The sequence below is a fragment of the Anas platyrhynchos genome, chromosome 1 (assembly GCF_047663525.1).
Source record: "Anas platyrhynchos isolate ZD024472 breed Pekin duck chromosome 1, IASCAAS_PekinDuck_T2T, whole genome shotgun sequence".
NCBI lineage: Eukaryota > Metazoa > Chordata > Aves > Anseriformes > Anatidae > Anas > Anas platyrhynchos.
Genome location: NC_092587.1, coordinates 18,006,300 through 18,034,292, shown reverse-complemented (window position 1 = coordinate 18,034,292; position 27,993 = coordinate 18,006,300). Strand labels below are relative to the sequence as shown.

Genomic DNA, 27,993 nt, shown 5'->3' with positions numbered 1-27,993 from the left:
ATTTGGACCACAGATAACCTGAACAAAATCCTTTGGCTAGCACTCAGTTACTTTTAAACTCTGTGTGTCTGTGATTGTGCACTAAAACACCCTAATTAAAGCATGGAATGCTGGCTGTATTAAAGAGATTCAATTTTGTTTGCAGGTTAAAGATTGAGGGACCAAAAGATAGAGCCTATTAACAATACTGTGAGAAGAACGAGAAATCACTGCAAACTGAAGCAAGTCCCACTGGGGGCCTAACAAGCACCTGCCACTTCCACACGGTGAGAGATCAATCAGTCTCTGTATGCAGCAAGCTGACCTGCCAAAAGCTGAACCACAAGGGGGAAGAGAAGAAAAATGATCAATTCCCCAAACTGTGTCCTTCAGTAAGAAAACACTATGCTCTAAACACTTACAACGTCTCTGCAATTGTGATACTTTAGTCAAGTTCAAAAAAGTGAAATGACCGTGAAAATCCAGTCAGATATATGGAAAGAAAGGTAAAATAGTATCCAAAGTTTATTAGAAAATGAATTCTGTTCATCATTGCTGTAGAAATTCAATCACATTACAAGGAAAATAAGTTTTCAGGTGTTCAAATTTAGATTTGCCAAGTTCAAACACTCAAGTTTTTGCTGTCAGGTACAAGACTGTAATTTACACTTTGAAGACTTCAGCTGCTTATTTGATTTCTGTTTGCAGTGGAGGAGTGAGCTGACCAAGAGTAAAACATTCTATGTATGTACAAGAGACTACTGGCAATTGGAAATGAAAGCAAGTGAATTGGAACTTGGTAAACCATGATTAAATAATTTGTCAATTTGCTAGGAAGTATAGTTATCAATGATTGCAGAAAAACAAAACGGCTTTTTTCTTAGAGTCCTCTTCCTATATGACTTAAGCATAGTCTTAATTTTATTGTCTAACAAAGCATTATGTTCACTCTATGTACTCATATTTTCTAACTTTTAACTCGGTTGGACAGAGATATTTTTGTTAGTTATACAACAGCACTCCTAATGAAGTCCTGATGTTGATACACTTTTATTACCAAGCAGAAGACTAATCAAAGAATTGCACATAAATATAGGTCCTACCAAAACTCAAGGCTTTTATTGACTTGGGTTTGTTCATAGAGTTAAATGTCAAGGTGAGTAAAATTGAGCTGTATTTACAAAGCCTAGAAACCTGAGTTAAATCTCTAGACATTGTTATTCTTTCTTGGGGAATCAAGATCTCAAATACACCTTAGAAGGTGATGAGATAATGCAAATTGTCTTGAATACTAGGGAAAACACTGAGATCATATACGTCTTATAACAGGAACCTTCTAAGATTTTCATGTTCTCTGTCAAATGTTCTTTAAACCACTTCCCCACAATATGGAGTGTGTCTTTCAATTTCCTGTTATACAATGACAATGTATAGACAATGATGGAGTAGTGGTATAGTAAATAATACTCAAGTAAATAATAGCAAATAACATGATAAATAACAATATTAAATATAGTAAATAATAGTAAATAATACAGGATGGGAATCTGTTTAGTAGAAAACAAATTAGTAGAAAACAAATAAACAAACATAACTGAAGAGCCTTATTAGAGGTATATATTTGCATTTACCCTGCACTAGTGTTACGAAAATCTGTGTGTGTGTGTGTGTGTGTGTGTGTGATTATAATGGAAATCATCAATTTAAAAAGTCCAATAATGTCTTCTGATGAAAATAAAGAAGTCCAGACTGCCAAAAAAATGAAAAATGAGAGCAGACAAAATTCGAAGTAATATGGTATTCTTTATTAGTTGTTTGCAAAAATACTTCTGCTTGAAACAAAACTGTAGAAACAAATGGCCTGATCTTCAGAGAAAATTGTTTGTTTCTCATTCACTTGAGAAATTGTTCCAGAACAGTACATCCTTGCACAAATATTACTGTTGAAATGTCATCAAAGTCACCATCTGTACAGGTTATCTGCTGATCAAGTGCCTGCAGCGCTAGCCTGAGAAATCCAAACATGGCTAAAACTTTTCCATCAAACTTACAGAAGAAAAAAAAAAAAGATTTTTTTTTTTTTTTAGCATATATTTGGACTTTTCACAGAACCACAGAATCATCTAGGTTGGAAGAGACCTCCAAGATCACTGAGTCCAACCTCTGACCTAACACTAACAAGTCCTCCACCAAACCATATCACTGAACTCTAAATCTAAACGTCTTTTAACTCCAGGGATGGTGACACAACCACTTCCCTGGACAGCCTATAGCTTGTTCAGTAGTGTCAGTTCCTGCTTTACTCAGTTCTCTGGAAGCACCTTCAGGTTTCAGCAATTCCATCTCCTGATTAGTTGTGCTTCTAAAATACCTGTTGATATATACATATATCCCCTGTGTTCAGCTGCAATAGTGCCTCATTTGACTAAAAGTCAGAAGTTGTTTTTTCTTTTTTTTTTTTTCTGAGAGATGTGGGTGGTGACGGGTGATGAGGCATGGAAGCAAGTCACCCAGAGAAGCTGTGGATGTCCCATCCCTGGTAGTGTTCAAGGCCAGGCTGGATGGGGCTTTGGGCAACTTGGTGTGGTGGAAGGTGTCCCGGGTCATGGCAGGGGTATTAGAACTAAGTGATCTCTAAGGCCCCTTACAACCCAAACCAGCCCATGATTCTGTGATCCTATGACACTATGTATGCAAAGGATACACATCTTTAACGTGAGTCATCCCACACAGATAATGGAATGAGCCAAAAACATAAGCTAACACAGATGTCTCTAATTATGACATTAGACGTACAAAATCACTTTTCGTATTAATATCATATCTTCAGTTGCATCACAGATACAAATGCCAGACAACAGCATCTAGATCGTAAAGCTCCTCAAACTGAGGTGAATTTATTGAGGTGAACAGAAAGTCTTCCATCGTTTTCAGTGGAATCACAACTTAACATGCAGACTCTACAAAATACATCTCTAGGGTCTGCACCATAAATCTTGTTATCACTCAGTGACCTGAACAAGTCCAGTACATTATCATTCAGTTAATTAATTAATTTGCACATTAAATGAAAAAGATTATATTGGTGACAGCTATGCAGACAATCTTTAAGAGATTAATTAAAACAAGCAGTTGATACAGATCACACAAAAAAAAGGCAAAACAAAAACAAACAAACAAAAAAAAACCACCACCACCACCAAAAAAAAAAAAAAATCCGAGGAAGCAAACTGAAAATATTTCTTTTTCACACAAAGCAGAATACAATTCAAGCTATTCTGTGAAGTGTAGCCTATTAAATAAAAAGCAAGACATTCTGCCTTTTGGGCTTTCAAATGTCACCAAAAATATACCCTATACTTCCTTATGAAAGCTACATACACGAATCTGCAGTCTTTAGTGATTTTTTTTTTTTCAAAAACTGCTTTCAGGGTGACATAAATGACTTACAAGCAAGTTCACTATGTGAAAGCTGTGTCACTTGGGCTTACTGCAATAAAAGGGCTATGGAAGAGATTCAAAGGTATGGCTGCGCAGTAATACTCAGGATAGACTGAATTCTTTATCTTTCTAGGAATAACTACAAGTACATTAACAGCAGTCTAAATTAAATTATGCCTAATGTAATACCTAGATACCTTACATCAAGTCAGCATTTTTATATCATCTTATATCCAGCTCTATGTAGATCTGCACCCACTTATACTCTCTATCGTTTCTCAGTTTGATCTCAAATTTCCCTGTGTAGTTACATTAAATATCACTGTGTGTGCACTGATAATGATACATGGAGAAGTGTGTATTCAGGGAAAAATCATGTCTATTTTCTGCCTAAGCTTCTCTACAATTTATTTTTGCCTAACGTAAATATCAGCTAACTCTCCAGAAAACCTGGAAAACTTTTTATGGTCAGCCACGGTCTGGAAAGTAATGGAAAACAGTGTTAAACTTTTAGACAGCAACCTAGTGGTTATCATCCATATTCTTTATAATACATCTATACAGCTTTATGTTCTCAACCTGAAACATATTGGGAAAAAATTTCCAAGAGCTCAGCTTAGAAGCTTAAATATAAAATTAGAAATATTAATTCCTAGATATTTTTAAAGCATACCAAGACTTTCTTTTCCAGATCATCATCACACTGTCCAGTTTATGCTTAAAAGGACTTCTGATGTAATTATAGAAGAAATATTTTAAAACGTTACTTTGCTAAACAAATTAGAAGGACTCCTCTGAGTATTCATAATGCGTATTTACTAATTATTTTAATTAAAACACGTATCTCTGTAGTTAACTTGAAACCTATATTTCAATCTGGTTTCTTTATTATAATTTTCAAGTTTCCTGTATCACATGCACATACATTTTGAAAAACAAATATAAATAAAATATGACAGAATAAACACTGATTAGAACATTTTGGAACATCATTAGCATACCCAATTTACATGGCATAAATCTGTTAACATCTGCAGTGATAAAAAAATCCCCCAACATTTTTCACACTATGAAGATGAAAACAGCTTCTTTTTTTTTTTTTTTTTCCCTTCATTTGGTATAATACATGTAAATATGTAAATAAAAAAATAAAACAGTACATTTCTTCGTTCTCTCATTTAACATGAAACCAATGAGTGTCATTACTGTGTTAGCACAGAAAATTAAAAGGAAGAAGCCAAAAATATGATGCTGAATAGTTCAAGTAATCCATTAGCTCAGAACCTAGAACAAGAATTTCCCTCTATCAGACAGTAATTCAATGGAGTCTTCAGGAAGACTCCAAGATAAACAACTTAGACTACAGCATCACCTCCCTTGACATTTTTCAAAATTTCTTATTTCCATCATACAAACTGCACAGTAGAAATTCAAGCAAGGAATGATGTAGTAAAGCTGGGGGAAAATATACAGTTATGAGCAATGACATGCAGAAGGTTCTGAAGCCATCGCTGTTGATGTCCCATATTAAACCCCAGTTTACTTAGGTGCACACTAGTTGTTTGGTAATTTTTTAACTTAGAAAATGTTTTTTGAATACAAAAATAAAAATAATAAAAATCTGCCAAGAACTTATATTTATTCCAAAGGTTGTTAACTATTGGCATAAAATGCAATTATTTTGCAAATATATTCAAAGTGTGCTTGCAGAAAGGTGTGATAAGTATCCTCCATTTTAGTTCATTCAGAAAAATGAAAGTCTTGCCTAATATGCAACTGTCAGATTTTTGCTTCAGTTGAATCATTTTACTCAATGTGCATTTGTACGAATAAATCAAACACTGAAGGATAAATACCGGGCTGAAAAAGCACCTATAGTCTTCTGTTAATGAGAGTGGAGTATAAAACATGGCCAATATTAATAGATTTGTGTTTTAAATTAAAGTACGCCCATCTTAAGATTTTTAAAACAGACAATTCAAATCCTTTTTAGATCTGTGGAGGTTCATCCAGCACAATGCTAAGACTTTAAAAACCTCTGTGCTCTGTGAAGTCCTACAGGCAAACAACTGTTGACAAACTTTTTAATTTGCATTTATCTCTTTACATAGACCTACTATGGCAGCAGCCTATCACCCGCAAGTTTTTTTGCCGTTCTTTTTTTCCCCTTCTCCACATCCTTTGCCTCAGGCATCCCTCTGCTTCACAAATAAAGGGCTAGGGAAATTCTTGCTTGTACTTCAGGAAACCTTTCAAAAAATAAATGCAAATGTTATGTATTTACAAGCCTCCAAAACCAAGAGAGGCAGTGTACCAAAAATGATTGTTCACAGAGTCTACAGCTGAATAGCTAAGACCTTCAGCTCCTAACCTTTGCAAACCAGTTCTGAAAATGAAACCAGAGACATTTGGTCCCAATCCACGTCCAGTTGAGCTGCTGGAGATGTCAGCACTGCAGTGGCAGCCACTGGACTGAGCAGACACTGATTTTTCTGTTGCTCTATCTCCCCTCCCCCCATTCCTTTTCCACTCCACTGAAACCGTCTCAGCATGTTTCTTCCCCTGCCGTCATCTCTGTCCCAGCCAGTCTGTCCCAGTTACATCTTCTCTGCTGCCTTCAGGAGCAACCTTCTTCCCCTTTCCATGTGTATATACCACACCCTAACAGGGAGTATGTACTTCCCAGGTGAAGAATTGTTACAATAAATTATGTCTATCTACAAAGTATGATGGTTTTCTAATCTTTGGATCAATTTGAATCAATCCTCAGCTTATTATGGTGCACCTATTTCTTCTGAACAATGACAAAAAGCTAAAAATGTTTTGTGACCATATATCCTTTGTAACTTGGGACTTTCTCTTTAGAAGGCACACTTTAATATCATATTTCAGACACATCACCTGCTTTTCCAAGAACAAAAATGAAATGCATGGAAAAACTAATTTTAATGTGAATCATAGAATGTATCATTCCTCATATAAATTAATCTGAGACCTAGCCCTAAACTCTTATAACTCTTACCTTTATTACAAGATATTACCAATACTATACAAAATACATTCTTCCCTCTTATTTTAACAAGTACCTTTACTAAGATGACGGTAATGGTGGGTCCTTTATCTTTGTTATGCACTGTTTGAACTATTACAACCAAAAATGCTATCAGCAGTGCAATCTCCGCTGCTAACAGCAGGCTATTCTCCACCACTAGGCATGAGTGATAGCTTCACCTCAGTTTGTCACAAGGGAAATGCACAGAGTAAAGAAAGTAGCAAATGCCTTCTCTATGAAAGGAACTATATATAGCTGCTGGATTTCTCAAATTGGTTATGTATTTATGTTTCCTGCATTCTTCATGTTCATCCTAATTTGAGAGATTTTGTTTCCATGGGATTATAAAAGACGGATCATTCTCTCTAGCAAGACTAAGCTGCTCCTGCAACCAAGTCGAGTCAGCTTGCACAGGCTCTACAGGAGGCAGAGTGCTGGGAGAGCAGCAGCTCTTTTAGACTCGGGAGCCCACTGTCTCCTTGCTCTTTATGAGTTACTAACTCAAATGACCCAAATGAGTATCCACACACTGAATATGAAAGCTCTCTGATTAACCCTTATCAGGGCTGTCCTATCTTCAGAGGACTCCGAGTGTTAATGAGATTACTTATGTTTAAGATGCTGTTTATGATAAAGCAGCAAGAGAGATTCACAGCAAGTCCTTCACTGAAAGCGACACTAGATGCCTTTCTGGAGGCCAATAACCATCTCACATGAAACATGTCTGAAAGATGAAATCTGCAGTTGGCAGATGATACTGCAAGTGAGAAAACAGCAAAGTAGTCTCAGATTTCAATACAACTTTTCCAGAAAACTTCTAAGAGGGCATCAGCATATCTGTAGAAGCAATAATATTTTTGCCCCTTTCCAAACCACAGTTCAGTTCTTATTCCTGTCACCTGCAACATGGAGGTGTCAGGAGTGGGACAGTGTATCATTTCATGGTGGCAGTTTTGGCATAAGAGCTATGTGCATATTTTTTGCGGTCATGAGGGAGAGCTGGACAAAATTATTTTACCAAAACATATACTGTAGACATTACAAAAACATATACATGTATTACGCCTGTTCTAGGAGCTGGGATGTATCAAAAGAAGCATGGCCAGTGGGAGCTATCTTATTCTTTCTTCTTTTTCTCCTTATTAACTCCTAATGGAATATCATTTTTTTTAAGGGAATTATTCCAGAAATCATAGTACTCTATGGCAGTATCAGAGAATTAAAAAATATATATTATATATGCATATTTCAGCAATAATATTAAGCCACTGTAAAATAACCCACTTGGAAAAAAAAAAAGTAAGCAAATCTCTACCTCAAAATATGGGTTTTCACAGAACTCAGTCTTGCTTATGTCAGTGTTGTTCATTTACTGAAAAGGCGAAAGTTCTTCTAAAGTGTTTGATTGTTCACCAACAACTTTTATTTGTATATATAGTAAGAAAAAAAAAAGAGAGAGAGAAATTATATACAGAATATAAAGAAGTAACAGAATGAAAAGAATACCAAAGACTACCAAATCTTACAGCAATTTGGTGAAAATTCTAGATATTTCTTACATACAGTACAGTTTGTATAAAACTGTGCAGCATGATGAAGCATTCATATTCTGTGCTGGTCAAAAGAGTATTACTGAACCAAGCTCAGTAAATTCTGCTTTTTCATATCTATTAAGACTCAGAAGAAACACCAGTGGCAGCAGCAAATAAGGTAAGACAAAGGGCTGTTCAGACCTCCTCCCATGAAAAATGCAAAAGCAAAGAGAAAGTATTTGTCAGTAATTGCCACACTGCCATTTTATTCCCATATGATGTGCTTGGAGACTGCTTCCACACAGCTAAGAAGCCATTTGAAGTCTACATTTTAGCTCATTTCTGCTTCACTCACTGGCTGCCCTAGATAAGATGGGCACTGTGCATAAGGGTCAAGTCTTCTGAGGCTGGACCACAGTATAGGCCAGACTCATCTGTGGAGGAGCTGACTAACTGAGCCTCTCAGGTCTACAGAAAATGCCCTCATGCTTAATGGTACATAGTTACACCAAAGTATATATTCTTGACATAATAATTGTATACCTCTGCATTTTTAAGTAGACACTGAACTATCATTAAAAAGAAAACCTCGTCTTATGAGAAGGTTTATTTGCAAATATTCTCCATTCTGAATATGGGGCTATTCTTGAACTAATATACAGAGAATATATTGTAACTTTATTAATGCAGCATGCTGACAACTTAGAACCTGAATCAAGAATTCACATTTGATATTGTAGCCAAAACAGTACAGCATGTATTCAGTCTTGTTGATGCTAGCAAAAAAATCACACTGTATACATGGTTTGTGAGTAGACTGTGCCTGGAGTAACGTGTCATTAAAAAAATATATATATTTTATAATAATTTTGTGAGCTTCATCACACCTTTTCAGTGCATCATTTTGTTGGTAAAGTTATGACAACTTTGAACTTTAAAAAGATGTGATACTTGTAAAATCAATCACATTAACTTTATTACTTAACACTCCTAACCCAGTTTCTGGTTGTGACGTTTAATAGTCCCTTCTCAAACTAATAACTTTTGAGCCTGTAGACCACTTTCAACTACATTTGATAGACATCTCAAAAATAGTAAGACCCTGAATGTTTGAAAACTTGGTAGAGTGCAGAATAAAAAAAATGTAATGACAAATTAATGTTAATTAATGCTCCTACTGATGGGAAGGTCTGACTGTCAGCACAAACAGCCTGCTCATATGGCTAGCTGGCATCTATGGCATTTTGTATGTGGAAATAAACATAGGATATAGTAGTGATGGGAAACAGGGGACACGAGGAACTATATGCTTTTGCAGCTCTGAAAAGGGCTGGGGGTCTTGGACTACTGTGTGACATAAAGGAAAACTAATCAGGTTTGCAGGGAATAAACTGTTATTACATTAGGCCCACTGCTCACAGTACAACCTTACAACTACAACACCATACACTGGAATTTGTAATGCAATATACATTGTATATCAAATTATTTTTTACATCTGGTAACTGCAAATAAGTGATTTTTTTTTTCTTCAGATAATGTGATTTTGGTTAAGCTTTATGACACTGTCATGAAGATTTCCTTGAAAAGTCATATAAACACTGATGTGCAGATATTTCAGTTTTTACAACCTAGCTATAATAATCTTATAAGCTATGTTGCCAAATTTTTATGCAATGTTTGTTTTCAAGGAAGGATTTTTTGTATGAATACAAACATTTATATGACAGATGTTTTGTGCTTGCCTATATTTTTTCTTTGTTTTCCTTTTAAAAACTTGTGTTATTTCTATGCAAATTCCTAGTACTTCAATAATTTTGTTAAGAGCTGACAAATATGCTCGGTGCTGTATCTTCCAATAGGAATAACACTCAAATACAAACTGTCTTGTCAGCAAATTCCGCAACATGTTGGGAGATGCTCCAAAATTTTTTGTTCCATTTTAAAGTTCATCAATTTGACACGTTTAAAATATACACACATTATAAAATTCTGCATTCCTAGCTTTCATTAAAATGACTATATTGCAGAGAATAGGGTTCTGTCAGTTCCTTGTATTTCCTTCAAGTTCATCGTTAAAAAGATAACATTCTTTTTTATTAGAGTTTGATTTTATTTGTTGAATCAAACACAAATAAATGCTTGGCCTAAAATGTACTGCCAGAGGAAGATCTGACCCAGGTTTTTTTTGATTTTTCTAAATGAAAAATAAGGTATTACTTCTAGCTGATGAAGTGGGAGTGGTTTTTTGCAATCCTAAGTATACATATGGATTTCATAATAATCAGATGACAACCCATCAGAACTGTGTGACTATTTCAGTAATGCAGGTAGGGACATTTTCATACTCCTTGGAGCAGAACAGCTGCATAGTATGCTACCAAAATACTCTTGGCTTGACTTACTGATATTATTTTAAGAATGTACTATGGTCTTATATTTTTTATCAGTTTTTAAGAAAGGTCAAGAGATAACTGATGAAGATGACAGAAACACAGCCATTTGATAGAGAATATACATTTTAATTAGAGGACCAATTAACTAGGATTATTATATATATATATATACAAATTAATTCATTGTGTAATTCAGATGGTTTCAGTAGTTAATTACATGAAGAATGAGAAGAAAGAGAAGACAGCACTTTGCAAAGGAAAAACATATGAGAGGAAGTATGTTTAACGTAACAGCCTACTGAAAAACAGAATAACTCCCATATCTTGAAATTGCAAGTACATCCTTAATCTACCTGCCCAAACAACAAATGAAATGGAGATGAAAGAAAGGCTGTCCTCCTTCAGGTCAATATTTTTCCTGGAATTAGAGGAATCACCAGGGGATGATTTGACTTCAAAATAAAAATGTGAAATGTGACTCTTAAAATACAGCTATGAATGAAACTTAAATGGTTGGAATTTGCCTCCCTCAAATGCATTTTGCATCTAACCTCTATCTACAATGCGTACTACAGTGCTATAAAGGTAAACCTGATACTCTGGATTGAGTCACAGAATCACAGAATATCCTTAGTTGGAAGGGACTCACAAGGATCATTGAGTCCAACACAGGACCACCCAAAATTCAAACCATGTGTCTCAGAGCATTGTCCAAAGGATTCTTTACTTCTGTCAGGCTTGGTGCCTCAGAAGCCTGGTGCCTCAGAAGCCTGACCACCTTCTCAGTGAAGAACCTTTTCCTAATATCCAATTTGATTGCCTGCAGTAGCCTGGGTTCAAATTCACTGATAACTCCTATTTCTGTGCCTTCCACAAACAGTAAGTTACTGTGGACAGATTTCAGGAGTCTGAGTAAAAAACTCCGCAAAGAACACTTGACAAGCAACACAGAAGGATAGGTTAGGTCATAAGTATCCAAACTTGACAAAACCAATCTTTTAATTTGTGTGTCATTTAGAATTTCTTTTTGTCAGGTATCTCTGAAGTTAGTCTGAATTTTATATGTTAATGAAATTTAAATTTTCATTGGTGGTACAGAATTAGAAGTATATATTCCAAGGAGATGGACACCTGTCTTTCAAAACTAAGGCTCCTACGCTATCCTGTAGATTTAGGCAGACAAGAGTATGAAGCCAGTCTAAATCATCAGGAGAAGTCAAGAAAGACATGGCTGTATTTCAGCTGAGAATGATGAAAAGAGAAACATGCAGCTTCTTCATATTATTTTCATGTAGCATGTAGGATGCATCTATACCTATTTAGCACAAAGGATATTGAATCACCAGAAGATTCAGGGAAATGTCATGATCACCTATCACGTATTCTGAATGAGACTATTTGTCACTCCACTACCAAAACCTAAGCCACTCTGCAGCAAATCACAAAGTCCCATAGAGAACAGAAAGAATAGAAACTGCACATGACATGTAGCTGACATTAATCAGGGAAAGAACTGCAATACAGAACTATTTCCCTGAAACATATATGCATTTTAAAACTTACATTTTATAAAAAAAAAAAAAAACAGCCTGAACATAGCCATTGGAGACAAAAAATTCAATGTGCTGGTGGAGATCTATATAGGCACCTAATTCTCTGTTTGGATGGTTAAGGTGGGCATATTCGCTCATGTCCTTGGCTCAGATACTTACACTGTGCCTGGTTATGAATTCATTTCAAAATTCAAAATTCTCAGTAAGAAATCTGACTACATAATTTGTGTCCTAGTCCAAGCTCCAGATGTGTCAAGTCTCATGGTCAAAGTGAGAAACTCTCCTAATTGCATTGTAACTGTTTCTTTCCCATGCTAGAGCTGTATCTAGACTGTAGATACACACTAGCCGTATCTGGAGCTAACATCTAGAGGATGTTAAAGACAAAGGTCATTGACCCTTCACCCAAAGCAGCCCTGAACAGTTCTCATCTATTGTAATGCTTTCTCTGTTGATCTGAGGTAGTACCACCCCTTAAGACGTCACTGAGGCCACTAAATGCACCTTCAGTAGTAGTACTCACTTCACATGGAAGACAAAAAAATTAACTCATGAGTACATGCCATCCTTCATTAAAATATACCAGACATAATAAACACCACTGCTCAGCCTCATCCTATCTTGCCTAAGTGTCATTCGGATTGGTGATAGAACTCCTTTAAAGGCTATCTAGAAGGAAAAGGATTCAGTAGGCTTCCTTTGCTGTTATAAGAACCAAGTATCAGTCTTTCCATAACCATGAAAACTAGTTTATTTATTTTTTTTTTTTTTTTAATTTTTTATATTTCCATTCCACAAAGTGTATAAATCTTTTGTGGTTTGAACAATTATAAACAATGTTCTGTAAGAGAAAAAAACACACACTAAGAAGTTATCAGGACTTCATGAAGAAATAATTTTTAAAAAGTAGAAAAAAAAAAAAAAAAAGGAAAGGAAAAACAATAACAAAAAAAGCTGTCAGGGACACTAGCCCATGTGAAGATTTACTGATTCTCACTTTATTTCAAATAATCAGTTGCTCATTTTATTATTGTTAATGATTTCATGGGCATAGGAAAAGAGTTCATTCTACCTTAAGGGAACATCTTCCACATCAGTGTACTCTGTTTCCCGTAATTTGTTGGAGACATCCTCAACTTTCTATTCAAAGATTTCACTGTGCACATTTATTACTCTTCCAAGTCTGAACTTACTATGATTGTAGACTTATTCTACAATCTGAAGGCCTAAACCTGGCTACAAGATGGCAGAGACTAATGTAATACTGAAATAAATCCCATCACCTATCCCTATGCATTCAGTCCCAGAAAAGAAACTGAAATATTACTTCACAGAACAATTTAATGACAAATTTCTGTAACCACTGTGCTGTCTGGCTGAGCAGACAACTATTCTCCATGAGAAAAAAATTAAGTCTCTCTGATGACTCATCTGAGAATAATCACAACTTTTCCCCTTTATGCGTTATGTGTTATCCCACCATGGATTTTTTAAAGATGCTAAAAAAAATAAATAGAATGTTTGAGCTGGTAAAGACTATTCAGTTAATGTATGTCATAAAGTACCAATACAATACTGATCCCCACAGTACATTTGCTAGGTCTCTGTATAAGCTAGCCTTGAACTGAACAACTGCTGGAGTTTTCAGTTCTGAGAAACAATTCCACAGCTTAGTACACAGAACTGCTGTTTTTTACCCCTCCTAAATGTTTCTCTATCCATACTTTTGTCTCTCCAGGCTATTTTATGTTTCCTCTTTTTCTATGCTGAATTAGTCATGGATTGTTATTGGCTTCATCCCTGGCTGCCCCAATAGCCACCATTTTGGTCATTTGAAGAAATGCTTTATGTAATTCTACACAGACAAGTCTACCTGTGTTTGGTTGTTCTTGTTTGATTTTCCTGTGTGTACTGTGATGTATTTCACCTACACATTCACAGCAGCTATTAACAGTTACATTTTAGCTTCATCAGGGATTTTTATGCTATCTTTCAATCCTTACAGGTACTCTTCTTTAAATTCAATTTAAGTCTTAGATTATAGTAGCCAAACTTCCACTGAAGGTATCTAAACTAAAAACAACAACACTGAAGGAGGGGACACACACACAACAGGGCACTACCATCTGAGCAGATCTTCCTGAGATACTCAGAAGTGCCTTGGTTTATGAAGCAAAGACACTAAGCTCAAGCAGTATCCGAGAGCAGTGTATCAGCATATAAATTATGCCTGAGTCCCCAGGGGACTCCTAACCTGCTACCAACGTTCAAACTATGCCTAAGTCACCTGGACAGCTCCAGATTCAGCAGAAAAACATAACCAAGGAAGATAAGATCTTCCCTCAGGGTTTACACATATTCTATTAAGAAACAGCATCAGTACGATCAGTACTTGATGCTTCTTTCTCCACCAGAGAAGTCCCCTACTTACTAGGCCAAAAAGTTCCTTTTTACTTATTTTCTCTGGACTCATCGGTCTCGAAAAAAAGACTGCAAACAGGCTTCATCTGAGTTATGCTCCTGTCTGGCAGGTATGGGGGATTTACAGAGAAATGTGTGAATCTCCTCTAGATACGCCATGGAGATATTCTGTGAAATGTCCTTATCATGCTTCTTTGGTCTCTGGTGATAAGATAAAGATCTCAAACAGTAAAGGAAATACCATACTGGGTCCATATGCTTCCCTCCCTAAGTGCATTACCTCTTTAAATTTGCCCCGTATCAAGAATTGGGGTTTTAATTATTATTTGAATTTTACCTCCAAAAGTTACAATGCACTTCAGCCCTGTAGATCTCAGCCAATTTCTTTTTATCTAGTCACAGAGACTAAATAATTTTCACAGACAACAGTGTTTCTCCCCCTCAACCCTTTCCTCTATTTTTATGTCTCACTGTTCCTTTGCAAGCTGTTTAATGCTATATTATCACATGTCCAGCTAGGTCTCAGGAATGTTCCTAGAAGAATGTCCCTAGAGTAACACGTTGCTCCCTTTCCAGATACCAAAATTATTTCTTTAAGGGAATTTCTCTTAGTTTTATGTGAAATCCGTATTTATTTGCTGTACCTGAAGATGTCCGATGTCTATCAGTAGAAATAAAATATTTCTTCAGAAATCACTCTGTCATTACATTATACACAGCTGGACAGCATTCCAATTTTGTATTGTGGTATGTACACTTATATATACTTTGATAAAAAAGGGGACCATTATTAGAGAGTAGACAGGCTAATGCTAAAATCCTTACTGTAGAACAGTACAGCATTCTCTACAGTACAGGACATAGCCTTTCAAGTATTTTTTTCCATCAAACAAGGTATGCCAGTATATTTCATATGAGGGATGTATTTCAAGTGCTTTGTTTGCATCTCAAAGGCAACTGCAGAATTCTTTGTTAAGTGCAAATGGAGAAGAATAACAACATTAGCTGAAGAAACTATCTGGATATCCTGCAGTTGTTGGTGTTATTCAAGATTATTCCAGAGCTGATATGGCTGAAAACTAACCTAGCAAAAACTAATTCCTTTTTGGGCATACCAGACATTTCCACAAGCACTTACTGCTTGCCCTAAAGAAAGGTCAGGCATACTCAGCCAAAGTGGGTTGGGAGGATATTACTGGGGCAGACTGGATTTAGATTGATTTAGGCTATCATGAAGCAGCATTGTCAGTTGAAAGACAAAGGTCCTATTACCCTATATATTGCTGTTTGATTTTACTGACACACCCTCACTGCCTGGCTTGATTTGGATCAAGCAACAGCCAGTCTTGCTCACTTCCAACCTCTGGTCTCAGCCATGTAATGAGAATCTAATGAAAGCATGAATAACCTAAACCTTGGGCTATTGCTAGCTGAACTGTCTTCCTGTATACCCTAGCCTGCTCATATGCATGAGAACAGAAGGAAAAGATGAGAACAAAGTCTTACAGGCATGAGTTAACTAGACTGAAAAACAGACAAGGCTATCCTTTAGGTCTGCCCCCAAGGAAAAGAAGTTTGTGTGCAGACGTAATGCTACTAAGTACTGGAGCTCTATTTGAGATGCTTAATGAAAATAGAGCAGGGGAATATAGAAAAACAGAAATGTCTGTTATGTGCCTGCCTTCCACAGATTTTCAATAACACTTAAGGGCTTAACATCTTTTATGCTTTTCAAACCATTCTTAATAAAATAAAATTAGACCTTTCACAAATCTCTCACCTCCTGGGCCACCTCGACCTAGATCAATACACTCCTGTTAACTGTTATTATGTGCTGTTCACAGGTCCTCCATCAGTTTCTTGTTGAAATGGCAGTTTTCAATGTGATAGGACTTTCTGAATTAATTTTCAAGTATGATTTTAGGAAATAATGTGTCAAATTATTGAAAATCCTGTGCTATCACATATATTTAACTTTCTTTATTGACTGCTTATTTTGTTAAGTCCAAAAATTCTAGATTGTTTTGTGTGATTTTACATAATTTTTTGGGGGGTATTCTTAAAAAAGAAATGTTCCAAAATGGATATGCATTTCAACAGCTTCATCTTCTAACACTTGCACTATGAACATTCTCACTATGCAAAATGGGTGTGTAATATTTTTAGTATCATTTTAAATTCTTCATGTTGATGTGACATACCAGTTTCCAAGCTTCATAGTATTCCATTACATTCCCATAAAAAAAAAACAAAAACAAAAACAAAACAAAAAAAAAAAAACATGACTTAAACTGTATACTCAAGTTCTGTGTTGAGTGTTTTACAGCTTTCTTCTCCATTTGCATCTTTTATGCTTTTGAAACTATTCTTAATAAAATATAATTAGACCTTTCACAAATCTCTCACCTCCTGGGCCACCTCAACCTAGATCAATACACTCCTGTTAACTGTTATTATGTGCTGTTCACAGGTCCTCCGTCTTCCACCATAATGGGTCCTTCCACCTTCCTCCATTTCTTCAACATGTACAATGTATCATGTAGACCCTTTCACTTCAGCTACATGGCATATAACATCTATTGAATCACATCTTAGTGAATTGTGCTACTTAAAGTGAATCAAGGAATTGTAACATTCAGGATTGTTTCCTCAGATAGTCTCTCTGCAATCACTTATTAAATGAAAATTGCTTTTATTATATTCATACAAGAAATCAGAATTTTCAGACAAATGTCAGTCTATCATGAAGACTAAAACATTGTAGGACTGCACAACACTGTGTGAAATTGTCTTGTTTGGCAGATGAGGAATGAGATGTAGCTGCTTGATGCAGGCAGGTAGTGACCTAGCTTGTTCTGAATGGCCTACAGTTGCCACCCCAAAATGGCAATGGTCTTCTATGATGTCATTTATGCCCACCCCAAGCAAGATGTCTTTAATATCCTTAGGTGCAAGAATAGATAGAATATGAGTGACGGGCACAAAGCTGCACCAGGGAACGTTCAGACTGGACATTAAGGAAAATTTATTTACTGTAACTATGGTCAAACACCGGAACAGGCTTCTAAGTGAGGTGGTTGATACCCCATGCCTGTCAGTGTTCAAGAGGCTAATGCCCTCATTAATATGCTTTAACTTTTGGTTAGCCTTGAAGTGGTCAGGTAGTTGGACTAGATGATCTTTAAAGGATTCTTCCAACTGAACTATTCCATTCTATTCTAATAAAATCTAGTATCAGCATCTTCACATCCATTGATGAGCCTATATTCTCCCATGCAGACTTGAATCATCCATTATAGTTCTCAATTTTCTATGCCCTGGGCCTTTCATTTTAAAAACTCAGGTTCCATTTTAAAAACTCAGGTTCTGTCTTTGGTTTTGAGGTCACTGAGAATCTTATCCCCATATAATTTTATTTATATATATATATATTTATATATCCCCACATATTTTTACTGATGCATTACAAAATTAAGGGATTTGAAAATAATTTCAAATTAAAGTTTTTGTTTGTTTGTTTGTTTTGTTGTTGTTGTTGTTTAATCAGGACCCAAGTAGCAATTCAGGCATTCTTTGAAATGCAGCTTTTAAAGCTATGCATATACTTTAACACTTTAGATGTCCATGATGTAGTGGATGAGTGGATGAGTTTAGCCTATGACACAGCGGTCACAGTGTAGGACTTGTTTGTTTGGTTTTTACTTACTCAAACCTTTGTGGTTCAGACCTCAAAAGGACCAGTGTAGCCCATTTTAAAGAGAAATAACTAGTTTTAAATATCGAATAGCCCATATCACACATATAAAAAATATAATTCATCAGCATTAATCAGTAAGCAGCTTTAGCTTTAAATCTGTCCCTACAGTAGCATAGAAGGACAGGACTGAGGGCTACAATATACAAGAAGCTACATCCCAGTATGAATATGTGTTAAAAATCCTAGGAGAAAAGATATCTCTGCAAATCTTGTTTATCTGAAAACTGACTTTACTTATTTGCAAAGGAATTGCAATATTTTTAAAGTAGCCCAAGTAGAAATAGGTATTCAAAATTTCTGTAACTCTGTATATATGTGGGACTATTATAATTCCCTATTAAAACATGAAAATATGTGTTCTGAAAAAATAACTAAACCTGTGTTTCCTTATCTCCTTGTATGGAATTATTTAAGATATTGAGAAATTACAATTTCAACTCAGACATTTCACTCCAAGTTATTCCTAGAGTAAATTGTGGTCTCTCTTCAGGCACGTGTGAATCGTTGAACATTTGTATAGCCAGGATTCAGACTTCAGGACAGAGGAAGGAACCTCATCTCTCCAAGGAGGTGGTTCTTCAAGTTTCTGTCAGCTCTTTTCATCAGGAAGTCTACAAAAATTGTCAAACCTTTGCTAGCATTTTGGTTTTACAACTTGAAGATCTGCAGTTTGCCACAGAGAAGTGTATTTTGACAAGGATGATGGGGATGGAATGGTGTGTGTGTGTCACTGTACTGATACCAGAATAGGACTGCATGTTTTTGAACAGACTAATAATTGAAGCCATACTAACATACAAGAGAACTTGTGTATTGGAAAGCAATAGCATGATCTAACTGTATTTAGGTTCCTTAGCTTCATGAGAACATTATTTTTATTTAGATTCATCAATGCACAATGGACTTAAGACACGCACTCATGAAGATCTTCCTTCCACTTTATTTGTAAGTTTGCCCTTAGCTGTTTACTCTTGTCTAATACAAGATCTACAAACATGATTTAAACTCTCTGAGATTTAATTCAAACAACTCACATGCTAACTTGCTTAAAATTTAACAGAAAGGAATCTAGTTCCAGCAGTGAAATGATGACCTATTTATAAACAATGATACCTTTTGTGTGAATGTTAGTACAACCAGGAAAAATACTAAATCAATCAAAAAATATTAAGAGGCTCAGTGAAAGCACTGGGCTGTGATTAGGGCTGATCTTGTAGATATGTAGTTACATCAGAATGAGAAGTAAATTATGAGTAACTTAATTCTGGCAGTTCATATTTACAGTTACACATCTAAATATCACATTTTTTTAAATCTTAACAATATCTGCAGAGAAGGTGTTCATATTCTAAACTTTCTCAACATGGTATGTGGTTTTACAAGGTAAAACATATAAAAGGTAGGTCAGTCTAGCTGCTAATTATGTGGTAGTGGTCTCTGTACTGGGTCTGGCTGGGATGTTAACTTTCCCTGCAGCAGCCCATACAGTGCTGTGCTCTGCACTTGTAGCTGGAACAGCAGTGTTATCACACCAGTGTTGTGTCTACTGCTGAGCAGCACTGGCACAGCATCGGGCCTCTCTCTAACCCTCCTAGGGCAGCTGACCTAAACCAACCAAAGGGATATTCCATACCATGTGATGTCACACTCAGCAATAAAAGGTGGAAACAGGAAGAAGAGGAGAGGGGTGGGCTCTCGTTGGGAAAACGTCAGTCCTCCTCCCAAACACTGGCTACGTGTGTTGAGGCCCTGCTTCAAGGACGTGGTCAATCATTGCTCGTTTGTGGGAAGTAGAGAGTAATTTCTTTCCTCTGCACTTCCACATAGTCTTCATTTATTTTATTTGTTTGTTTTCCTCCCTTCTTTTTATTTTCCCTTTCCCCCTCCCTTTTCCCCTTTCCCTTTTTATTTCCCTTTAGTTAAATTGTTTAGTTCATAATAATCTTTATTTAATTTTTATTATTATTTCCCTTTAATTAAATTATCCTTATCTCAACCTGTGAGTTGTTCTTTGCTTTACTTCTCCTCCTCCTCAACTAAAAAGAGGGGGAGTGAGAGAGCGGTTGTGGGGTTTAGCTGCCCAGCACGGTAAAACCACCACAGCTTTATTCAAATAGCAATTTCAGAAACACCTTGCCAAGACATGAATTAGTTCTAGAGGCCTTTGTGATGCATAATGCATGATGAAGAAATGGTCTCAGAGCTCATGAAACTCTGAATGGCTGACAGCAGGTGCTACAAATAGAGAGAGTTCTTAGTGACATTAAGGATAGTGACTTTTCTTAATCCACAATTCTAGAAATCCAGAAAGAAACTTATAGTGAAAATGACTGAGGATGATCTGCAAGAGGATCAGCCTGAAGAAACAATATATTTCACCACATATGTGTATCTCACAGGGCTCTTTCTGCTGCTCTTAAGATCTCTCACAAGGCTGGGTAGGCATGCAATCACGAAGAGGGCCACACAGAAAAAGAGAAGACAAAGACATTGCGACTCACTATGATGCATGTATATGGACCTCAAAACTAGGATGTATGCACTCCTGGTCTCATAGCTTAAATATAGTCCAAGATCCCCAGCAGTCTTGGCCATGAATAATAGAAAATTCAGGATCATCACTTCCTCCTACTTGTTTCTGAATACTATTCTTTGGACAGAGATGAAGGGATACAACTGCCTCCTGAAAAATGTCCTCTGTAATTTTGGCCTCTGTGTAGTGTTCCTTTTACAGTTAGGAGGGAGGGAACTTGGTAGATGACCTGCTGACAAGTAGGTCTAATGCATCTGTTTTGTAAGTTGATCACTTCTGATGAAGGGGAAGAGGGAAACTTAATTTGGTATGGCATGCAGGCTTGAATCATTCCACTGCTCTAATCTTGTGCTGTCTGAAAGCTTATTTTGGTGGGTATTGTGTGCTGGAATGACATACAACTAGAACTGGTGAGATGTCAAAGAACTTCCCAAAACAGCTTAACCAAATACAATCAGCTAACCTGCAGAACTATGAAATGCACATTTAGAAACACTCAGAGCTGGAATGTAGGTGAAACTAAGTACAGGAATGCCAGGGTTATGTGAATATCGAACAACAACATGAGTATCACCAATAAGGACATTTATAAATGACAGTATTTGTATTTTTCAGTTACTCTGAATTTCTAAACCTCTTAAAATGTTAACTCAGGTCTCCCAGATTCACTAAGGTAAGAAGCTAGGGATCTTTAATCTTATTGTTACTGCTGGGGAAACTGAGGCAGAGAGGTTCAGTGACTTACCCAAGGCCACAGAGGGAGTCACTGTCAGAGCCGGGATTAGAGCTCAGGAGTTTCTGACTCCCAGTCCCAAGCTCAGACCACTAGACCATGGCCTCAGGACATTTCCATCTGGTCTTCAGTCTAAAAAAAAGTAAATTCTCAAGTATGTTACAAGTATGTAACATATTATATATATTTTTTTCACTTGAATGCAATGGTATGAATGAGAACACATTGCTTGTAAATCAATGATGAAAAGCAAACCAGTACATTTTAACCAATCTACCTTTATCATATCTATGTGTTTGATACAGATCTGCAGAAAAATCTTTATTCAAGTTGCAGCCAATAAAAGCAGCTATTGTATTTCTCAGGGTAAAGAACAAATTGCCTTTCCAACCCAGCCAGCATGTCATTTATATTAATGGCAAGGAATGCTAAGTTGCTCTGTGTGTAAGTAAACTCTATTAAGAAAGTCACGTCCCTTGGTGAAGCTAGATCCTTAGTAAATTTTACTAGCTAAGCACTGAGCTCCATGTCAGAGTAATTACACCTTTTATCCACTGTGAGCTCTCTCTTAGCTTCTTCACTCTTTAATTTCCCACTTCAGCTAATTTAGCAGTAAAATCGCAAAGGTTTTAAAAGGTTAGCTACTGAGGAACTGGCGCATGAGTGTTCTGTTAAGCTCCATGCATTGAAATCACATCATGTAGAAGAAGGAATTAATTAAGTAACAATTAAGTAGTGATGGATCATTGACAACATATATACACTTTGGTGCTAAAATTAATCTCCCCTGTAAAGCCAATATATTGTGTATCTTCTCATTTATGTACTGGCTTTTTTTTTTTTTTTTTTTCTCTTGAAATATAAAATGGATAAGCTTCTCAGCAATCTGAAAAAAAATATCACATCTTTTCTGGCACTATTGAATCTACATACTATCTTAACATATATAACTTCATATTTTTTTTAAAGAAGAATTTAAAGTGTAATGAGAGAAGCAAAATTTGTAAGGCAGGTGATTTTAAAGACTGTAAGGACATCTGTTATATGAAAGTACTTAGTATGTTGAAAGTGTTAACAATTGTGTAGTATTCTCTTGCTGTCTTCTTTTACAAGTTGCCATATTGCTTCCTTGTATGGACAGTCAGCTGCTTAATACATAGATTGGCAGTTAGCCCAGTCAATCCTTGATTCTAAAAGCCTCTTAGCAGATGAAAAATCCTTGGTTCATTCACACCTTGTAGAAAGGATGACAGGGCAGAAGTGACATCCAGATCCATTTAGATCTTTTTGAGCATGATTCTCCTTTGCCTTGCACATACATAAGTGTAGCCATTTATAGCTGTGCAAAGTGAGCACAAAAAGGATTTAAAACACTCTTACCCATGTGAGGGGAGAATTCTGATTTGGTTGCATTATTTCCAGAGGTGATTACAAAAAGTGCCACATAGTGAAAAAATCTGGCTCTGCATAAAGGTAGTCTAAAGAATTTTGACACAAAGCATAAAGTAGCAGTTTACAGAAATTTGTGCTTTGAAGCAAAAGGTATTTTCATATGCTATTTGTTTGTTATTTTTATAGGGAAAATATTAAATGTTAAACTCATCTTCAGAGAATGAATGCTGTTTCATACTTGTTTTTGTAGAATCATATTTAACTAGAAGTCCTATAATATATTCTCACATACGAAGGAATTCATGCCTTGGGTAGAATCCCCACTAGTTCTACCTTTTCACGTGTTACTTCTAAACCCAATTCTTCAAAAGTTACACATAACCATCTGGAATCTAAGCAAAATTTGGTATTAACACAACAGCTAGTCTCAGTCCATCAGAGGTCAATACTGTTCTGGCCACAGTACAGGTTGTAAATAATTGTCTTCAACATTTACCAGTGATCTCTCTGCTAAATGATCTATCACCACTATAACAATCCAAGACCTAGTGTCAAGCATCTTCACAATACCAACTAATATAAGCAGGAAAGGCCTGCAAATACTAGATTAACAAATGTGAGTTAACAAAACTGGTAGTTAGCAAATTAAGTACCTAATGTGGCTATCACTGCAGATATAGTTAAGAATTATTTCCACTTAATAATATATTTAATGTATATTCACTTCATATGTTAGGTCATTCATTTCCCAATACTTCTTGGTGACCATTTTCCTAGTCTTTCCTAGCATAATTCTGATCCTTTCCGCTATACTTAGATGCGACAATGGGCCTGACAACTCAGGTGTGGATTATGACTAATACTGCATTATGACTTGGGGTTTCTTTTTGTTTGCCTTTTTTTTTTTTTTTTTCCTTCCTGTTCTGGATTCAGAGCTTCTTTAAACATTCTGAGTTGCTAGTCTGGCTTGACTGAAAAGTACTGTGTGTTTGTTGTGTGTCTGCATGTGTGATACCAACTGTTGAAGGCTGCTTGATGTTAGATGAGGGCTTATGCTCAGAGCTGTTCTATAGTTGGCTCTTTGGCAGAATAACTCCTCTCCAATGACAACTCCATGCTTTGTGTGGGGGAGATCCTGCTTAATAAATTATGGCTGTGACAAGTATAATATTAACTGAGATGGGGCATGATTATAATTTCTCGTGTTAATCAAAATCATGAGTCATTCAATTCATGTCAATAGCATTAAAGAGCTACGCTAACAAGTAAGAGTTCAGAATCAGGCTTCTGGTGTTAAATCTAAAAGGATATCTGAAACCTTTTATTAAAAATAGAAAATGAAGGATACATCCTCTGCTTACTTTGCATTACTCAGCCATGCTGTTAGCATAAAACATCAAATAAAGAACTATAATGACAGCTGATAATGTATCATGGTACATGGGTTATCTGTTTACCACAAGTACAGAAAACACTTCCGCATTAACAAGACTTAAGATAATACTATCAACATGACAAAGTTATTATATTAGGTCTCCTTGACTCGGAAGCCAACATTAGAGTTTAAACTATTTATTCCCTTCCTGTCCTTTTTTTTTTTTTTAATATCACATTTAGATAGCTTTGAAAGACTTAGATAAATTTGAAGGACATAAAGGCAAACAATATTTAAGTAAGACCTCAGAAAAGGAGTTAGCTTTGCAGCCCTGTCCATAATGAAAATTACATCTAGCAAGTACAAGAGCATCAAAATAGTGATCATAATTCATAGAGTTTGCTTTGCATATATCTTAGAAAGTCTTATAAAATATTCAGTCTTTTTATAAAAGAGAAAAAAATATATAATTTTCTAAAATATAGATATTCTAAAGCTCTAAAAGGCTTTGTACTGCTGTCTGTCTCCTCCTCAGACAGAGAAATTGTGCAGGGGATGATGGGCCTTAATTTAGTCCTCATTAATAAGTACTTTTAAGACAAAATATTCTTGCAATTGCCCTTATTTAAATTACACTCAAGCTCCCTGTAAATCTAAAAAAGACTATAGGGGAAAAATCATGTCAAGAGGTCTAGCAAGCTATCTGAGTATATGCAATATCTCTGTTATACTTCTCAAGATTTTTTTCCATTTCTGAAGTTAGGAAATTATTGGCATTTGAGTATATTTTCTAGAAATGTTTGATATATTACAGGTCCTAGAAACTATCACTGCCGTATACATGCTCAAATTCACTACAAGTGCATGTGCCAAGATACCAAATCAAAGATTTGAGGTTTCTATCAATAAACTGGGATCAAAATGAAGCTAAAAATATAAGAGTTCTTCTACTAGGTCTTCTATAGGTCTCACCAGTTCTCTCGTTGAAAACTAAAGATCTATCTGTGCAACTTGCTTTTCCAGTATGGTAGGAATAGCAAAAACATTTCCTCCCCATTTCCTAATGAAAGCTTTCTTTTTGCCCTGCTAGACCATGTGTTCAGTTTTGTATTTTACACTTCCTTAGCATAAGAAAACTCATACAATGAAGGAGTAAGACACTGTCTTCAGTCTGAACACGTGTTAAACCACTGGTCCCCTTTAAGAAAACCTTGAATAATTTCCACTCTTGTAGGCATTACACATTTTTACTTTCTTTGTGGTAACATTGCTATGCATTGCAATAAGCACACTTGGACTCATAGATTAATTATAAGGCACCAGACCTTACTTATCTGTACTGAAAAAACAATTAGAAAACTCACTCTTTTTCAGTAAACCACAGTGGAAAAGAAACTAAGGAAATACAGAAAAAAGAAGTGACTTACCGTGGTTGTCTTTATCCGACCTCCTGGTTGTGTACAGGTCCAGCCTGATTTATTGATTAGCAAATCACAGCCTTCTCCTTCTAAACATGGAAGCATTTCACACCACTGTTTTGTTTTGATAATTCGTGCTGAACAGAAAAAAATAAAAATAAAAAGAGGTTTGCAGGAGAGTTCACATTTCACTTATCTCTAAGCACTTTCTCATTAGAGTTGTCTATTTTCATAATCTAATAATGCTGCCATAGGTTATGATTCACAAAATTATTTGCACCTGCTGTGCCAACTAATTTCATTATAAAAATAAAACTTAAAAAACAACAATAACAAACGAAATATAGCCCTGTTGTACATAAAAATAACACTGAAGTTAGCTAACTTTTTAATTCCATGCTTCTTACAGTCATTGAAATAGTGTCTGGAATGCTAACCACTGGAGCCTTATTATTCTAAGTAATCATTATATAAGGTAGCCTAAACATGACCCATGCTGGTATCCATTGTGTTATACACTGTATAAACCTGATACTTCTTATTCTGAAGAGCTTACAGAGAGAATAGACATGAGAGAGAGTGTAGAGAGAAATGCAATAATCAGTTAAAGAGGTCAACATAATGGCAGCAGCTGTGAAACTCTGCAATACTCACACTGGTAGGCAAAGTTAGAGGCGGGCACTAGGAACATAAGCAGGATGTGACAGCAGGCTGAGGGGAGGCCTCATGGCATCTCCTTCGTGAGGGGGGTGGAGGGACGGGTGCTGAGCTCTGCTGTCTGGGGACAGCGACAGGACCTGAGGGAGCAGCATGGAGCTGGAACAGGGGAGGGTCAGGCTGGGTATTAGGGAAAGATTCTTCACCCACTGGGTGGTCGGGCACTGGAACAGGCTGCCCAGGGCAGTGGGCACAGCACTGAGCCTGCTGGAGCTCAAGAAGCATTTGGACAATGCTTTTAGACATAGGGTCTGATTTTTGACTTTTGGGTGGTCCTGTGTGGAGCCAGGAGTTGGACTCAATGATCCTTGTAGGTTACTTCCAACTCAGGAATCCATTCTCTGATTCTATGCTCAGGGAAGCAAAGGTGAGGAAATCATGGGGAAGGAGACAATAAGCAGAGGGAAAAGAAATTGAACAACTTATTACCCTATTACTACAGGGGAAAGGAGGTCTAGTCAGAAAGGTGAAGGTCCCTAACTATCTGAAAGATGCTGGGTTGCGCACTTTGTGTGCTGTTAGTGCTTAGTGTCTCAACTAAGCTGGCTGTGCAAAATATCCTGAAGGTCACATAGCAAGTAGTCATGGAACAAGAGAGCTCTGACTGCATTAAAGTGGATGTGGAACAACTGTAGTGAGATATTTTTTTTTTATTTTTTTTTTTTCCAAGCCAGGTAGAACAGTAGGTTTAATTCCTGTAAACTTATTTCTGGATTATAATACTACAGCATCTGAGTTCAGCTCTGTAGTATCTGGGTTCATTCTGGGAGCATATTAATTAATATTACTAATATCAAGCATTTTATAATTCTTTCACTCTATCCCTGGAGGCAAAATTGTACGGTGGAGTGTTAGTTTGGGATACTTTTTATAAAATGCATATACAGACACAGAATTTCTTGCATTGTGCCATATGTTCATGCTAAATTAGGTAAGGCTCCCAAAACAATCTATTTTTTACTCAGATTGTAAGGTTTGTAATCCACAGAAAATGGTCTTCATTTCCTTCAGAGATCATCTTGACAATATTAGACTAGGCTATGAAAAAGCTTTGCCACCTCAACTTGTACATATAAGTGTGTTTCAGGATTCAATGAGAGAACAAATTCCACATATAAGGACACAGATCATGTTCTCTTCTACGTTCACATGTGACACTATTCTCAGAGTCATGCAATGAATCTTCAAAAATCACAAGCCAAACAAAAAGAGAGCTACAGGGGAAAGAAGTGTACATGAAGCTTCTGGTGTTTCAAATTAATGTCAGGTTCAAGGAGCTTAAAAGCAGGCACATACCCGGTGGCAGTGGCAGCTCTTTGTGCTCACCTGAACATGTGATTCAGCCAACTTACCCTCCTGACTTCCTCTGTCTGGAACTATTTAAGAATACAATTCCCAATGCTGCTAGATCATAGCAAGAAATAGAACTGTAATTTAAAGTCTTCTAATAAAATCCTTTCCAATATTTTGACATGAAACAACTTGTGTCCTCAGTTCCGGTACAATTGTTGGTAAGCTCTAGCAATATAATGAACACTGGTTTCTTTCAGTGGAAGCTCAATCTGAAACTCATATTAAGATTTTCATTATAAAAACTACTTTAACTCCCAAACATCTACATAGGAATTTGCTCTGTTCATTAGGTATTATATATCACCGGAGGAATGATTCCCAAACAATTTTCATAACCACAA

At 36.3% G+C, this 27,993-nt stretch overlaps 1 protein-coding gene across 7 annotated transcripts in view; it reads right to left on the bottom strand.

Moving 5' to 3' along the window:
* TAFA5 (TAFA chemokine like family member 5) overlaps window positions 1-27,993 on the bottom strand; it is a 437,142-nt gene that overhangs the window by 56,197 nt on the left and 352,952 nt on the right. For 4 of the 7 annotated variants that reach the window (XR_011806601.1, XR_011806604.1, XR_003497611.3 and 1 more), the window contains 2 exons: window positions 25,592-25,719; window positions 21,410-21,529 (listed from right to left, as the gene is read on the bottom strand). Coding sequence is in view for 2 of the 7 variants with exons in the window: in XM_072032955.1 (XP_071889056.1) it covers window positions 5,661-5,669; window positions 25,592-25,719 (137 nt within the window). In the remaining 5 variants the exon portion in view is untranslated. Of the gene's footprint in view, window positions 1-1,786; window positions 5,670-21,409; window positions 21,530-25,591; window positions 25,720-27,993 lie in introns of those variants that run through there. The other 3 variants (XR_011806609.1, XM_072032949.1, XM_072032955.1) reach the window with 2 other exon arrangements.